The sequence below is a fragment of the Triticum urartu genome, chromosome 7 (assembly GCF_003073215.2).
Source record: "Triticum urartu cultivar G1812 chromosome 7, Tu2.1, whole genome shotgun sequence".
In the NCBI taxonomy this organism is placed as follows: Eukaryota; Viridiplantae; Streptophyta; class Magnoliopsida; order Poales; family Poaceae; genus Triticum; species Triticum urartu.
In genome coordinates this window covers 589,904,521-589,921,631 of record NC_053028.1, presented here as the reverse complement: position 1 = coordinate 589,921,631, position 17,111 = coordinate 589,904,521, and the positions used below count along the sequence as shown (strand labels likewise).

The window sequence follows — 17,111 nt, the reverse complement described above, 5'->3', positions numbered from 1 at the left end:
ATTTTTCATATATAAAATATTTCATTTGGAGTTACGGTTGATTTTATATGAATTTTAGAAGTTTATTATTGTCTGGAATTTCCTGAATAAGAATAAATCCAGAAAATGCTTTACTGCGTCAGCATGACATAGGTGTGACATCAGCAGGTCAACTGGGTCGGCAAGGTCAAACCTGACCTGTGGGACCCATACGTCAGTGTCTCAGGCTGGTTTGGGTGGATGACAGGTGGGACCGGTCAACGGCCACGTCAGCGAGGTCAACGTTGACGCGTGGGGCCACTGGACTTAGATTAATTCTAACTTATTTCATTAGCTGGTTAATTAAAATGGTGGGGCCCGTGTGCAAGTGGTTGTGGGGTGGTTAGCTGGCAGTGATTAGCACTAATCACGCGGCCACGTCGGCACAGCCGGGGATTAGCCGCCGGCGACCTCGACAGACGGCGGAGGCACGCCGGAATCGCTACTCTGGCGACGGTTTGATGCGCGGGAGGGCTCTACGGGTTCCTGGCGTTGCGGCGCTTCTAGTGGTGGTGGCGGATGGTGCTAGAGTGGCCGGAGAGTGGCCGGCAACGAGCTTTAGCGGCGGCCGGAGCTCGGGCGAGCTCGGGATCGGCGATGCGGGGCACGGAAGGAACCATGGGTGGTCGTATTAGACTCGCTGGAGTGCGGTGAGTGCAGCCGTGAGCTCGGATGCGGGCTTGCGCGGCCGTAGCCACAGCTACGCCATGGCCGGCGGCGAGAGGCTTCGGTCATGGTTGGGGATCGGGGCTAGATCATGCGAGGGACGACGGGGCAAGGGGGAATCGGGTCAACGGCTCACTGCGGAGCTGCAGGGATGGTTAGCGGGCTCGGGGGCGCGCCGGAGTGGCCGAATCGACGGAGAAGGGCGCCGGAGCCGAAGCTTGAAGACGATGATGATGCCGGCTTCTTGGGGCCTCCGTGCTTACTTCCTTCGGTGCAGAGGTGAAGCAAGAGGTGGCGAAGGCTCTGGATAGCTCGGGGAGGCAAGGCGAAGGCGGTGGGCGCGGCGGCTCACGGCGGCGTGCTCAGGCGCGTGAGGGGAAGAGCGACGGAGAGAGACAGAGGAAAGGGGAGGGCACGAGCAGAGAGTGAGAGGGCCTGGGGGGGTGCGTGGCGTCTCCAGCCAGCTCCAGGCGGTCGATGGCAAGCAGGAGGAGGCGTGGCGAGCTCGGCGGTGTTGCGATGTCCCTCCTCTGCCTACTGGCAGAGGTAGGCGATGACTGGCACCAGGCCAGTGGGCTGGGCCGGTGCAGATGGACCGCCAGGTAAGTGGCCCAGGTAGGTTCTCTCTCTCTGGTTTCTATTTATTAATGTTTTATATTTTCTGCAATTGTTTTGTCTTTATTAAAAATGCCAGAGCATTTCCAAAAATCTTGAAAATATTTGTGGGCACTGTTGAAATTATTCCCAACAACCCTCAACTAGTTTCAGAATTATTAGAGCATTTAAAATATTTATAGGATTTAAATGCCCCAATTCAATTACAATATGAGTTAATTCAAAAATCCAGAAATGACCTAGAAAATGTTTATCATTTTTGGCAGAGGTTTTTACCTTTATCAGAAATGATGAACATTACCAAAGGGCATTTTAGGATCATTGAGAATATTTCATTGTGATCCTAGTTGGATTTCATTTGGTTCTAGGGTTTGAACATCCCCAATTCAAGTTTAGGAAAAATTTAAACATGATGCACACATGAAACTAGCCTAGTGAAATGCCAGAAGCTAGGGATGTGACAACTCACCCCCACTATACAAGAATCTCGCCCCGAGATTCAGGACGTGAGGTGAGAAGACAAAGGGGAAGCAAGGCTTAACACAATCTTCACGATCCAGGTTGCACCTCATAAGGTTGTTGATTCGATCACCATCATTGTCTCGTTGTCTTGCCCCGAGAACTCCATCCAACATGATAACGGGAAGAAAAGAAACTCTCGAAGAATCGATCTTCTCGAAGATCGAGCAACTCAGGGTCACTCATCGAGTGAGACATTGAAACATCTCTCGAGCTGAGACACGAAACATACATTCAGAGGGATGGGGTGTAACAGATGACGAAGGTTCACTACATAGACGACAATTCCACACCTAAGAGGGTGGTGAATGGTTGTCAACACAACAAGGAGTTGAGTTGCCACGATATCATAACGAGACATCTTAAGGAAGATGACTCGCAGAAATATTTCCTTAAGTGGCAAAAAGAATTACTTTTGATTCAAAGATCATTGCAACTCTCTATACCAGCCTAAGGCAGTCACAAACGTTCGTTTGAACGAATTCGAAAGAATGGCATACTCACACCAGAGTGGATGATGTGGACTACCTTGTTGAAGACAACGCAATGGATGACTTTTGCTTATCACCGGAAATGGATGGGACCCATGGTAGACTGACACAATGACGGGTGCAAGCTGGGAACAAAATGCAAATACTGGGAATGATTCTAGTGACTGGGGAAAAGCTCAACAGACGAGAGTGATTCCCCTGTTTGAATGGTTATAGCATAACCGAGGAAACTGAGAGCGGATCCCATTTAATGTCGAAGATAAATCCTAGTGCTTGCACGTGCTCTCAAGAACTTGAGCATTTCCATATTCATCAAGGTTTTACCAATATCCGTGACAAGGATCCTGGCAACACAACATACCACCATGATGGATATTGGTGGAGGATGCGGATGCAAAGGAAGATAACACTTTCTCAGATTTCACCTTAGCGAGGCCAAGGGGACAAAATCTGGATAATTGACCGAGAGACATTTAGCACTCCGCTTCTAATGTTCTCCTTGAGGTACTAGCATATCCAAATCATAGATATGGTTTGATATCTAGAACATCAAGTAAAGGTCGGACTTCGGGAACACAAAATCCATAAGGGACATCCAGGGGGTAAATCCTACGAAAGATGTCCAACTTTCTAAATCAAGATACTACAATAATAGGTCTTCCGGTTGGGTGTGTTGGCCACGACATTCACTTTACCGGTTATGGTGAGACCAATATTATAGTTCTTGGGAAAATGTTCCAACCATCACATCTGCCTGAGATTCAGATCTAGTTGGTGTCAGGATATTCCAGACTCATCGAGTAGAAAGAAAAATTAAAGTTTGCAACACAAATCGACGAGATGACATTGCGAGATTCTCGGGAAAATGAACTATGATAGCAAGCTCCAAAACATGAGCTGGTTCTGCTCCACACCTGTGAACATGTTGTCCAAGACAAGCATGACCACGTAGAAGTCTTATAATAAAACACTACTGAGTTCAGGTGGGGAACCATCATCGAGGATATCGAAGTCCTTGCATAAGTCTAGCTTTTAAGAAGAAACTTCTTCTCCTTGAACAAATCAATCAGTGGCTTGGTGTGCTAGGAACACATACAGAATGGAGGTGGCCAACCTATCAAACCATAGAGTACTTCGCACATATGCGTGACTAACTTGGGATGATTCCAGAGGAAACAAAAACAATCTTTCTCGAACTCACGGCGGCAACTTACACCAAATGCACGTGAATCGGAGAAGGTCACTTCTTTCATCCAACATATGCTTCATGAACGGGACACGAAGGCATTGCTTACAAAGTTTTCAACACTAGGTTGATGTTCAACATGAATCATGGGGGAGACAAAATGCTGCTGATGGACTCAACAAAAACTCACCGGAATTTCCATATCACTGGACTTCCACCATCATGTGAACACGGTGATAGCATTGGTCAGACCAAAAGATGTAATGGTGTATGCTCGAGGGATCAACCACGGGTAAGACAGCATTACGAACATCGTTGGTTCTGATTTGACTTGACGATAGCCCATACTCAAGTCAAGGTTTTGACAAGGCAATAGATCCAACAACTGATCACGAGGACCAATCGATGGAGATATCATCTTTCTTCAACACGCACGCACACAAAAAGATATCCCTTAACATGAACTAAGTCAGACAAGCTTTATCTTCCAACTCTCCAAGTTGTTGTTTAGCTTAACCAACTAGCTCAGGGATATCCAACACAGATTCTTGGAGAAGGGGTGATTTATAAGAAAACCCATTTAATCACAAACTCAACATACCGGTCAGGTGACAACCAGGTAATACTTCCGAGAAGATCTTCGGAAATCACGAACCACCGATATGTTACTAAGCTCAAGAAAAATCTTGCTTTTCAGGGAAAGGCGATATGATCAAATAAGCAAGGATAGACACAGTCCCAACTCTTGATCGAAGAGTGCACCAGGGAAATGGACTCGGTAGCACGATCAATCTTAGAATGATGATTTAATAACCAACACACTAAGAATGAGAATATTGTCCATTAACTACCAAGCAACGGAGTTGCTAGGAGTATTGATTTCACACATCACGACTCACTTGTCGGCGTTCCGGTTACAATAACACGGAACCGAGGAATGAATAATGATGGTGAGAAGTATCACTGTATCCAGAGTTCATAAGAGGTGGTGCAATTCTCATGACGATCCTGACATAAGGAGGCAACACTCCAAGGTAGAACAGAACAAAAGCTAGATTGGCATTCTGATCTGCGGAATACAACTGCTTTGACCCAATCCTAGAAATGGATGAGGTACTGGAGTTTGTTTCTCCTAGTCATTCTAAACTAGAATGGCTTGACGGACCATAGGAATAATAAGCATCGATACAGATGCACAATTACTCCTGACTATCCATTGATAGATGATGGTTGGAATACAAATGAAGAGGGACAACTCAAAGGAAACATATAACTTTCTGAGTTGTGGATGCATAGATTAGTATGTCGAACGAATTCAACATATTTCTTCCGGATAACCCATGCAGAAAGGTAGGGTTGGCAGAGTCACAACATAGAATGGAGAACTCATCAGGAGCGCCATGTCGTGACCTTTTGGTTCAAAAGAACTCCTGCCAAGAATGGTTCGTGATAATTGGAAGAAGGATGTACCACGAACCTCGAGGACTATCGCAAAGCTTACTAATATCCTAAAGGAACTAGCAACACTATCAACATGAGGTAAGTAGGGTGAATCTCGGGTTCAAGAACCCATGAATAGAATACCTACTACTACATGGCATCACAGGATGCTTTCAAGAATAATGGCCAGAATCACACACTGGGGATACAAAACATGGTTAGATTACTAGGTGACTCCCTAAAACACCTAGGGTCATAATAATGGCTCCAACATATATGTCGAGGTAGTAGAGTACCTCAATAGACCGTTAGTGTGCTTAATCTGGCCAAAAGGACATCGGAAACGGGAAGAAGGGATTTGCAAATGCATCAGACTAGTTAGAGACCTGGGATGACTCGGACAGCATAACGGCTGTAAATGCTCAAGATTTGAGACATCCTGCAAAACGGTGGCATAACCACTCAACAACACAATATCAAGGTTCCGAGATCAACTGTCAACATACGGAAGTAGTAGGAACGGAACTGAGGCTTGAAACTATCAATTCTATAAGTCTATGGATTAGTAACACGTCATCCTGATAGATAGATGAGAAGGCCTAGTTCTTAATCCCCGTAGAAAAGAAGAGGTTGACTCAGATCAGAAGGCCATAGGGTAAAGGAGTAAAAAGAGCCTTACGTTCCCTTCCACAATCAATTCCCTTACATAACTAAAGCATTTCTAGACTCAACTTCGACCAGTTTGGCTTGGTAATCCTACAGGCAGCCAGGCTCTGATACCAACGCTGTTAGGTCCCTGATTCCAAGTCACCTCGATCTAGCTGGTAACACCTCATATCACTTTGCGGCCTCACGCACGGTATTCCCACGGTGTCGCCTTACCATGGCCCGGGACCATTTGCGCCTTTTGGCTCACGTATATGATAGTGCCGCTAGCATCCATATGACAGAGAACCCGGGCCGACATGGCTAGTCGTGAACCCAAAGCGGCACTAACCTATGGGGACAGGCATACATGAATCACATCGAGTATGTCGGTCAGCAGCGTGTGAATCCGGGCTGTAGCACTGGGCTAGCAGGACTCCGGTGAACCGGGCTGTAGCGGACTACTATGGCTCAAGAAAGCACTAGACTACATTTCCCCATAAGAGAGGCTGCCAAGGATAAACAACTAGATTTGTCGGATCCCACACATACCAAGCATTTCAATCATACACACAATATGCTCGATATGTGTAAATACAACATGGCATCACAATATAACTCTACGACTCAAAGTACTTATTCATTAGGCTCCGAGAAGCGAGATATTACAAGCATGGGTCTCATGACCCAACATTCAGAGTATACAAGTCAAAACACATGCGGAAGCTTAACATGTCTGAGTACAGACATCTATAAATGAAAAAGGCTGAGAAGCCTGACTATCTCCCAGATCCTGCCGAGGGCACAAGATCGTAGCTGAGGTATCAAGCTAAACATCGAAGTCCACACGGAACTATTAGCGAGACTGACGTCTCTCTGCAAAACATAAAATAGGCAAACGTGAGTACAAATGTACCCAGCAAGACTTACATCAGAACTATCTACATATGCATCGGTATCAATAAAGGGGGTGGTGGAGTTTAACTGCAGCAAGCCAGCTTTGACTCAGTGGCTAACCTGAACTACGACTGCAAGCAACTCTTTTGAGGTGGCGCACACGAGTCCACATATTCACCAATCAATACACCACTATGGATCCGCTCCCGTCTCCCTACGAGAAGGCCATCCATAGCACTCACACTTATCTTGCGAGTTTTAGAGTATCCACTTTCACTTGTCTATGAACTGTTATAGGCAACCCAGAAGTCCATTACCGCGGACACGGCTATTCGAATAGATGATGTTAACCCTGCAGGGGTGTACTTCCTTCACACACGCTCTCACCACTTACCGCCGTTTACACGACATGTACTCGGCAACCTTCAAGCGGAAGCCCAACGAGGGTGTCGGCCATGGCCCACCTAAACACTCAAGTCTCTAGTCCAGGTTTATCGCCTATCCAGGTTCCATCCGCAGGGAGTCCGGCCGAGGTTTCCACATACGGCCCCGAACGATGTGAACAGGGTTCCCGAGACACCAAACGGGCGCCCGGTACACCGTGCCACGGTGTATCTACCGCATCATAGCCCACCCCTAGGGTCAGCGCTACGCACGGCCGCCAACACATATCCTATAAACACCAGAAACTAGTTTCAACTCCTGGACAGAGGACAAGAGTGATCAAGAAGCCGAGAGGGTCCATTGGTTTCGGGCCCAATGCGTGGTAGTAACTGTTTTATGGATCACAAACACAGAACTCAGTTCCTAAGAACGGTTTCAATGAGACAACCCACCATGTACTCCTACATGGCCTCTCACCGCTACCTTTACCAAATCGTGTTCACACACTTAGCTCACACACTGTAGGACATGTTCACCACATTCCAATTCATTCCCGATGAATTAGACCCGACTCAACTCTAAGCAGTAGCAGGCATGACAACAAGCATGAATGAGTAGGCACATCAAGGCTCAAACAACTCCTACTCATGCTAGTGGATTTCATCTATTTACTGTGGCAATGACAGGTCATGCAGAGGAAAGGATTTCAACTACCGCAGCATGTAACAGTTGAATCGTTGTTGTCCTAATGTAGTAAAAGAGAGCAGGAGCGAGAGAGTGGGATTGTATCGGAATGAACAAGGGGGTTTTGCTTGCCTGGCACTTTTGAAGATAGTATAACTCTTCATCGGTGTCATCGATCTCATCGTCGGAATACGTCTATCGAGAGGGGACAATCACCGGCAACAAGGAAGAAACACAATCAATGCAATGCAACAATATGATGCATGCTCATGACATGTGAATATGAATGTGTTTTGACTAATGCATACTAGGACAGGTTGATTTGAACCTATTTGAATCAAAGATTCAAATGTAAGCTCATGTATATAATCATAATGGTGCATTATCTTGTTTCACTTAAACAGCATGGTTAAAGTGTTCTAACATGCATGCAAATGGTATAGATGGATAGATTGGATTTTTCTGATCATTTTTCATATATAAAATATTTCATTTGGAGTTACGGTTGATTTTATATGAATTTTAGAAGTTTGTACCATTTTCTGAAATTTCCTGAATAAGAATAAATCCAGAAAATACTTTACTGTGTCAGCATGACATAGGTGTGATGTCAGCAGGTCAACTGGGTCGGCAAGGTCAAACCTGACCTGTGGGACCCATACGTCAGTGTCTCAGGCTGGTTTGGGTGGATGACAGGTGGGACCGGTCAAAGGCCACATTAGCGAGGTCAACGTTGACGCGTGGGGCCACTGGACTTAGATTAATTCTAACTTATTTCATTAGCTGGTTAATTAAAACGGTGGGGCCCATGTGCAAGTGGTTGTGGGGTGGTTAGCTGGCAGTGATTAGCACTAATCACGCGGCCACGTCGGCACGGCCGGGAATTAGCCGCCGGCGACCTCGACAGACGGCGGAGGCACGCCGGAATCGCTACTCCGGCGACGGTTTGATGCGCGGGAGGGCTCTACGGGTTACTGGCGTTGCGGCGCTTCTAGTGGTGGTGGCGGATGGTGCAAAAAATATGTAAAATTGCCATGTGGGGAAGTACAATTTTTACATAATAATAGAAATATAAGAATTTTGTTTCTTTTGAAAAATATGGCAAATTTAGGAAGTTGCCATGGGCAGAAGGCAAAATTTAAGAATTTGGTTTTGAAAAATGGATTTTTTTAGAACTTCGTTCTAGAAAATCAAGGCAAAAATATGGATTTGCGAAAGCTGCAGAAGATAAATTTGCCACACGTTCAATAATTGCCGTGCTATCTACAATAAAAATGCCATGTTAGAGAGAATTTGTCATGATAATTACAATAAAAATGATATGGTCCATTCGAAAATAGACCTACAAAACTTGGAAATGGTGTATTTTTCTATTGATATGGAATTGCGAAGGATAAACTATATGAGTTGTCCTGAAAAACATGGCTTCAGAAAAATTATGAAAAAAGTCTCAAAGTTGCCATCCTTGCAATGTACAGTAAATAGCCACATAGAGAGTGTCGTAGGCGAGATGTTCTACCTAGATCAGTCCCCTCCGAGCTCACTTGCAGAGTATGATTTTCAAACATTGCCATGTGTTTGTACAAAATAAGTTCACAAGGTAACTATTATGATCATGAAAAAATGTACAAAAATTTGGACACATGGTAATCAATAAAATATTGTTGTTTCGTAAGAAAAAACATGGCAATTTCGTAGTGGGAACGCATATGATCTTGCCACCTATTATGATCATGGTAAGTGTACAAACAATTGTACTGGACATATGCAATGAATCCAAATCTGTTGTTTCATAAGCAAAAAATTAGGGATCCTGTTCTTTGAAAAAGATGGAAAATTGAGGCATTTTGTTCTTTGAAAAGGATAGGAAACTTAGGAATTTTGCATGTGCACGGGACAAATTTAGGAAATTTGTTCTCCAAAAAATATGACAACTTTTGGAAAAACAGCAAACTTTGAAGTGGTACAGTAATAATATTTTTTAGATAAAAGGCACAAGTGCGCCTGACTTTAGAGTAATAAGGACAACAAAGGCCATGAGACATACAAGGTCTTAGATAAGTTTAATACATGTTTGAAATCGGCTCAACAAGTGTGCAAAATAGAAACAAAACAAAACATGGCGCCAACTTAAGGTAGATAGTTGTTGGCAGTGCTCCTGTTGCTCGCATGGACTTGCTTGATGAGTTGAGTCATTACTTTAGCAACATCTGCGCCCTGCCTTTCCCTATAAGGCTCATTGGTGCATAAAGAGATACCATTCAAAATGTAGTCAACCGGGTATTTTGGGAACTTGTTCTCGAATGTAAGCTTTTTATGGCAGGTCCATAACGTCCATGCCTTGACTGCAAAAGTTCGTCGGGCTAGCATACGGTGCAGGCCCATGGCAGAACCAAGATGTTGAAGAAGCTTGGGGTATGGGTGAGTGCCCCAAGTACATCATAAACCTTGTCGGACGCAGCTCCATAAGCCGACAGCCAAGGGACACTTGAAAAGGATGTGGGCAGCGTCTTCAGTCGCATTGTACAGAGCACATTTGTTGTTCCCTGGGCCATGTCTTAAGGATATTATCAGCTGAGGGAAGAAGGCCTATCCTTACTGGTTTTCCAGAGAAAGATCTTCACTTTAAGAGGAGTAGTCATGGCCCATAGTGGTTCGACAAAAGGTACCCGAGGCCCTCGGATAAGCTTATAGTAGGTTGACTTGACAATGAAGAATAACTTGGGGTTGAGAGACCAAACCATCTTATCTGGCTCATTGGGTACGTGGACTTGCAGAGCATAGACGAGGATGAATCCATTGCCATCCTTCGATGATGGTTCAGGTTTCTTAAGTAAGAAATGTTGATCTAGTCGTTGGCGAGAACATCTTGCAAGAGGATGTTAGGACTAGAGGCAATGCCAATCAAGATCATGTGGGATACAGCGGCATGTTGGAGATCCATTTGGCTATCCAAAATTTAGTGTACGCCCCATTCCCTACCTGCAGGCGGGCTCCTAGTAGGAAAACCTCTCGATAGTTCCATAGCCCATTCCAGATTTGCGAGCCCTGGCCCAAGGAAAAAAGAACGAGGAGTTTGGGAAATAATTTTCTTTTAGAATCTTTACCCATATGGTTGTAGGTTGTTGGGATAGCTTCCAAATCCATTTGGTGATGATGTCTAGGTTCATAGTTTGGAATTGGCAATGCCCGGGACCCCTTGGCTTTTAGGCTTGCAAAGATCCTCCCATCGGATCATGTGGTATTTCTTTCTAAGGCCATCGGCCTCCTAGAAGAACCTAAAGCGTAGTGTGAAGTTGGTCATGAATACCTTCCCCAAGAAGGAACAGACCCGTGGAAAACGAGGGAATCACAGAAAGACAAGCGTTGGTGAGGGAAATATATGCTCTCGACAGCATGAGTTTGCCTTGCTAGGGCACCACTCTCTTTCCCGCCTTCCCCACCACGGGAGCCCAGTCAATGTTGGTTAGTTCTTTGTCGGATGCCGAGAGGCCAAGGTAAATAATTAGGAAGTCTAGAAGTTTACATTTGAGAAAATTGGATATATATATATATATATATATATATATATATATATATATATATATATTCGGGTTCCTTCCTCTCAATCCATCCACATGGCTACAACTTCACTTTTAGAGGGTTAATCTTAAGGCGTAACATGATTCCGAAATAGATAAGGAGAGTTTCAAAATAGATGGGGAGAGGTTCCCCCCCTCTGGTCCTTGGCCTATATGGCTCCCTGAGGGGCGAGAGCCCCTCCGAGATTGGATCTCCATTCACTCGTTCTGTTTCTCTTTGTTTCAATACTGTTTTTAGGCCGAGCACCATTTCTTTAATATTCGGAGATCCGTAATTCTGATTGGACTGATATTTTTAACATGATTTTTTCCCACAATATTAGTTTTCCTGCGGCGAAAGTAGGGCCCCAACAGACATAAGAAGTATCCACGCAGGCAGCCCATGCAGGTAGAGGGGTGGGCGCGCCACCTACCCTTGTGGAGCCTCCATCTTCTAGCTACAAGTGTCTTTAATTCCAAAAAAATCCACCTCACTCTGGCTCCGTGAATTTTTGACCTATATTTCCAAAACACTAGAAAATAGGAACCGCCCTTTGGCATTGGATTGATAGGTTAGTCCAAATAAAAATTATATAAATTGTTACCAAAAGTATGTAAAAGTTGTATGATAATAACATGAAACAAGCAAAAAATATATATATGTTTGAGACATGTCAGTCCTCGATCTAAACTGAAGGATTCGTCGAATTATCATATTTCTCAATATTGATGACCTTGAAGCTCATCTGGAACTGGTGAGTCATCACCCCATCCAAAAAATAGGGCAGATACATTGCAGGTGGATCACCTCAGTCCTAGGCGGTGTCGATGGCATGCCGCGAATCGTAGATACCCACATCTTCATTTTTAGAGTAAGTATGTTGGTCTTTGTATTTTTTCCATCTAGGTTTGTCGTCCTGCCTTCTCACTGAACGTTTGTGGGTGACGCCCGGACTGGTAGATTGTCTAAGGAAGTAGGTCCTCGGCGGAGGCCGACGCTTATCCTTGGTGTGATAACTAGAGTTCGGTCTTAGGCTACTCATATTTTCAGAGGGAGCAACACATGTATATCGGTGATGCGGCACCTTGTGAGTGTGTGCACCGGTATCATTCCTTCGTCCGCCTTGACGGTGAGGCCACTCTTCTGCAATCTTACGCATGTCTTTTGCCCACTGGTAAATGGAAATTGTGTTGTGGTCAACAGCAACGTCCAAATCCTTTAGTAGTTTTTTGTGATAGCTTGGTGGCGCTTTATTTGTCGTCGCACGCTCCATCTTGGTTCTGAGCTCTTGTTCCGCCTGGAAGAGCTCATTCCAGTGATCCTCCAGGTATTGCACATACTCACGAACGCGTTGCTTCTTGGTTATTGCTGGTCAACTTTCTGGCAATCTCGACCAACCTCAACTGCAACAGGTCATGATTTGGGCTGCCAAGCGACTCATTCAAGATGTCATGGTCTGCGAGACTGGGATCGCTTTGAGGCTCGCTTGCGTTGTCTTCAAGGTTGCTATTGTCTTCATTGTTGTTGTTGTCCTCACCTCCCCCGTTGTTGTTTCCATCGTCATTGCCACCTCCCCTGTTGTTCCAATCGAGGGTGCCTACCATATAGATAGCGTAGGTCGAGGTCACCGTCCACTTGTCCGAGGGCATGGTGGCTGCTCGTGGACTGTCTGAAGACTCGCTGGTCTCTTCTTCCATTTCTTCAACTTCATCGAAGGCGCTTTCGAGAACTTTGACGTTAGCAACGAGATGGGTGGTGGGCGAGTTAAAAAAATCTAGCTTACGCAAGGACTCTTAGATCCAATCATACACCAAGACCGGGTTGTACGAAATCGTGAGCTTCTCAATTTGATCTACTATCTCATTTAGAAGAAGTTTATGATGCTCTTCTTGGACATGATCTGACACCAAGACAAGAGGACGCTTCTCCAAGATCTGATTTGACATGGATCTCAGTTCTTTACTTTCCACTGTGGCCTGATCTAATATCCAGACCATAGGGAACTATTTTGGAACTGAGGGATCATAGTGTGACCTTCATATTTACCCTGCAACTAGAACCCATGTCTCATTGGGTCATAGGTTCTTCCCTTAAAATCGAAGGTTCAGAAGAACACAAGTTGTAAAGTTTGAACATCTTAAAATGTACTCTCTATGTCTGTAAAGAAATACTTCCTCGGTTCCACAATGTAGTATGTATAATTAATTAGAAAAATCAAAGTTTACAAATTTTGACCAAGTTTCTAGAGAAACACGTATACATATAGAATATCTATACATATCACTAGATATATGACAAGACGTATTTTCATATTGTATATACTTGGTATTGTAGTTATAAACACTTTTCTCTGCAAACTTGGTCAAAGTTTGTAAGGTTTGACTTTTCAGAAAATCTATATACACTACATTACGAAACTGATGAAGTATAAGAGTGTTTAGATCACTTTACAGAGGGAGCAGTATTTTGGAGTGAAAGAAAATGGAGACCGGCCTGGCTTCATGACTTAGCAAGGACATCAACTTTCCGTGCTCGCGACTCAGATTACTGCATTCGGCATCACAAGTGATACTACTAGATCTGTTCAGAAACCAACGGGGGCCAGGTGTGCACTTTCTGAACTTGCATCTGGAGAAGATATTGCTGCCCGCCTTGCATGGGTTGAGGTGGTGTTTGGTTCTTTAGTCCTAAATTTTTTTCTAGTCCTAACTAAAAAGTTCCTAGTTTTTAAAAAGTCCCTGTTTGTTTCCAGAGACTAAAAAGTCCCTAGTCCCTTTCTAGAGGCTATTAAATGATCATGTTGCTCCTAGTATAATAATCAAATAACACCATGAAGTGGCGGGGCAATAGATGCATGGGGAGGCATTGTTGGAAAAGTCCCAAAAAGACTCTCCTTGAGAGTTTTCTTCATTTAGTTCCAAATGCCTAGTTTAGTCCCTAAAAGGTTCCTCCCGTTTAATAAAAAAGTCTCTAAAAAAGATTTTTTCTAGTCCTATACAAAAAAGTCCCTGAAAACAAACACCCCTCGTTTGATCCACCCTGACCCAGCTCACTTTCCAACAGCAAGTCGGCAATACAAAATTGCATCTAAAGGTAAGACACGGGCAAAACTATCCACCGAGAGTGTGCTCATCTGATCGTTGACCCAACCTCCCTATCCCACCCACTCTTTTATGGCTTCACTTTCGCAGCCAGGACATTGCTGATCATGGACATTGCACTAGCAGATAAATATTTCCGGCGCTTGTCTTCTCCTGCTCCAACCCAATCCCAAATTCGCATTGGCTTCTTCTTCTTCCATATACAACTCTACTCTGTGCTCTTCACTCTGTCTACTTCCATTTTCAAGAATCCATACTCAGATCCTGAGTCTCTGAGCAGAAGTATCACTGGAGGGAGCTAGCGAGCTAGCTAGCCGCACGATGGCGATGTCAGGTGGGCGTATTGTGACGATGTGCATGGCGGCTGCGGCGCTGCTGGTTTCTTTGACCGGCGGCGCGGGCGTGGCGGCGGCCTCAGCGAAGGAGCTACGGCAAGGCTTCTCGGCCGCCCACGACACGTCCTACTCGCACTTCCAGCCGGTGCTCACCGACCCCACCGGCGTCTTCGCCCTCGGCTTCCTCCGCGTCAACTCCACCACGCTTGACCTCGCCGTCCTCCACCTCCCTTCCGCTTTCCCCCTCTGGCGAGCCATGCCGGACCGCCCCGCGCCGTGGTCCGCGGCCGCGTCCCTCTCCTTCAACGGCAACCTGGTGCTCACGGACGGCGCCACCAACCAAGTGCTCTGGTCCACCGCCGCGGCGGCCGGCGACCGCGCCGTTCTCCTCAACACGTCCAACCTTCAGATTCAGAACAGCAGCTCGCCCGTCGCCGTGTGGCAGAGCTTCGACTACCCTTCGGACACCATTGTCCAGGGCCAGAACCTCACCTCATCGGCGGCGCTTCACTCCATCGACCAGCGATACGCCATGCGGCTCGGGAGCAACTACTTCGCGCTCTACGTGGAGCCGCCACCGTTGTCGTCGGGCAGCGTCGCCGCCGCCATGTACTCCAAGCACACGGCTCTGGAGGCCAAGGCCCGGATCGTGGCCGGCGGCGGCCCGATATACGTGCGCGTGGAGCCTGACGGCTACCTCGGCATGTACCAGAAGGAGGGACCCCCCGCGGACGTCATGTCCTTCGACACCTTCAACCACGGCGTCCGCGCTCTCCGCCGCATGACTCTCGAGCCCGACGGCAACCTCCGCGCCTACTACTGGGACGGGTCCCGGTGGGTGCTCGACTACACCACCATCACCGACTCGTGCGAGCTGCCCACCACCTGCGGCGCCTACAGCGTCTGCGTGCCGCCCAGCGGCCGGTGCGCGTGCCTGGCCAACGCCACCGAGGGCCCCGGCTGCGCCGCCCCCTCCGTCGGGAGCGGGCTGTGCGGCACCACGGGCGGCGAGGTTGGCGGGCTGTACTCGGAGGTGCGGAGCCACGGCGTGGAGCCGGCGAACAAGGAGCTGCTGGGGTTCGAGCACGCGCCGTCCGCGGGAGACTGCGAGGCGCTGTGCGCGCGCAACTGCAGCTGCTGGGGCGCGGTGTACAGCAACGGGACGGGCTACTGCTACCTCATGGACTACCCGGCGCAGCTGATGGTGGCCGCCGACGAGAAGAAGCTGGGCTACTTCAAGGTGAGGAGCGTGGGAGAGGCGGCTGCGCGCGGCGGGAGGGCGACCGGCGTCAAGGCGGCGCTGCTTGCGGTCGGCGTCGCGGTGGTGGCTGCCGCCGCTGCGTTCGGGGCGTACAGGGTGTGGGACAGGAGGCGCCGTGCGGCAGCGGAGACGCGGCAGCAGCTGGGCGCCGACGGTGATGGGCTCTCGCCGGGTCCCTACAAGAATCTGGGATCCTTCAGCTCCGTCGAGCTCTCCAGCAGCTTCAACTCCTTGCGGAGGTAGCCAGCCAGGATGGTGAGATCCAGCAACCAGATCGGCACGACGTACGGGAAAGATACACGGCAGCACGGGTGCGGGAAGTAGGCTCGACGGCGCCCGCTGATCGGAGAAGAAAGCTAATCCGACACGATCGGCGGTGTCTGGGCGAGAAAAAACTGCCAATCTGGTCAGGGCGGCATCTGCTGCCGGACCATCGACGGCTCGGGGAACTTCAAGATCCGGACACTCATCTAGCCGTTTGGATTGAAATCCAACGATTGCCATGCGCCTTTCAGCTCAAGCCTTTCCGTCTACAGTTTTATTCCTTCTCGCGACCGTCATGCGTGACGCAGCACGCCGCCTCTTAGATAACTACCGGATCATCAACATACTCTACCTCAATTCATCATTTCAAACTTCATATTGGCCTTCTTTGATTTAGAGAAATCTTGCAAAAATTTCATAGTATATGATTTCTATAGAAAAAATTTATTTAAAGCCCTTTGATTTGTTGGAATGGAATCCTATTTCTATGAAGGAATTCTTCCCATCCTCCATATTTCATAAAAAAATAAATATTAGCCTAGACTTAATGAAAACAAATCTATGATATGAATTAAAGGGCATCTCCTTTTCTATTCCTACTTATAGAATTTGAGATACATTTCATCTAATTTTCTATGACTTTTTTATTTCTATGATTTTCCTACTCTATGAATTAAAAGAGGCCTGAAGGTTTTTCCGTATCAACTCCTTCTATCTATACTGCAGTTGAAGCACCTACATGCAAATTTTGTGTCTTTCTTGTCTGTAATGGGATTTGTCTCGAGGCTCAACTGCTAATCATGGCCACACGGTCCATGGAGATTGATTCAACCAAAAAGCTAATAAAATAAATTTCTTCAAATTAAGGTCACATGTAGTGATTTATCCCGTTGGCCAAAGAACAAGTACATAGCTCGAAGAATACATATTTTTGAGAGTTTCCTTTTTTTTAAAGGAAATAGATTTTTAGTTTTGGACAACCTAACGAGGTAGGAGGGAAAGAGGGGGCTATGACATGTGCTATGCGTGTGACCGGGTGACGGC

At 46.6% G+C, this 17,111-nt stretch overlaps 1 protein-coding gene across 1 annotated transcript; it reads left to right on the top strand.

Moving 5' to 3' along the window:
• The first annotated feature begins 14,237 nt into the window (after positions 1 to 14,237).
• LOC125522879 (PAN domain-containing protein At5g03700-like) lies at positions 14,238 to 16,696 on the top strand. The gene has a single exon (XM_048687924.1). The coding sequence runs from the start codon at positions 14,529 to 14,531 to the stop codon at positions 16,044 to 16,046; it is 1,518 nt and encodes a 505-aa protein (XP_048543881.1). The 5' UTR covers positions 14,238 to 14,528; the 3' UTR covers positions 16,047 to 16,696.
• Positions 16,697 to 17,111: the final 415 nt, after the last annotated feature.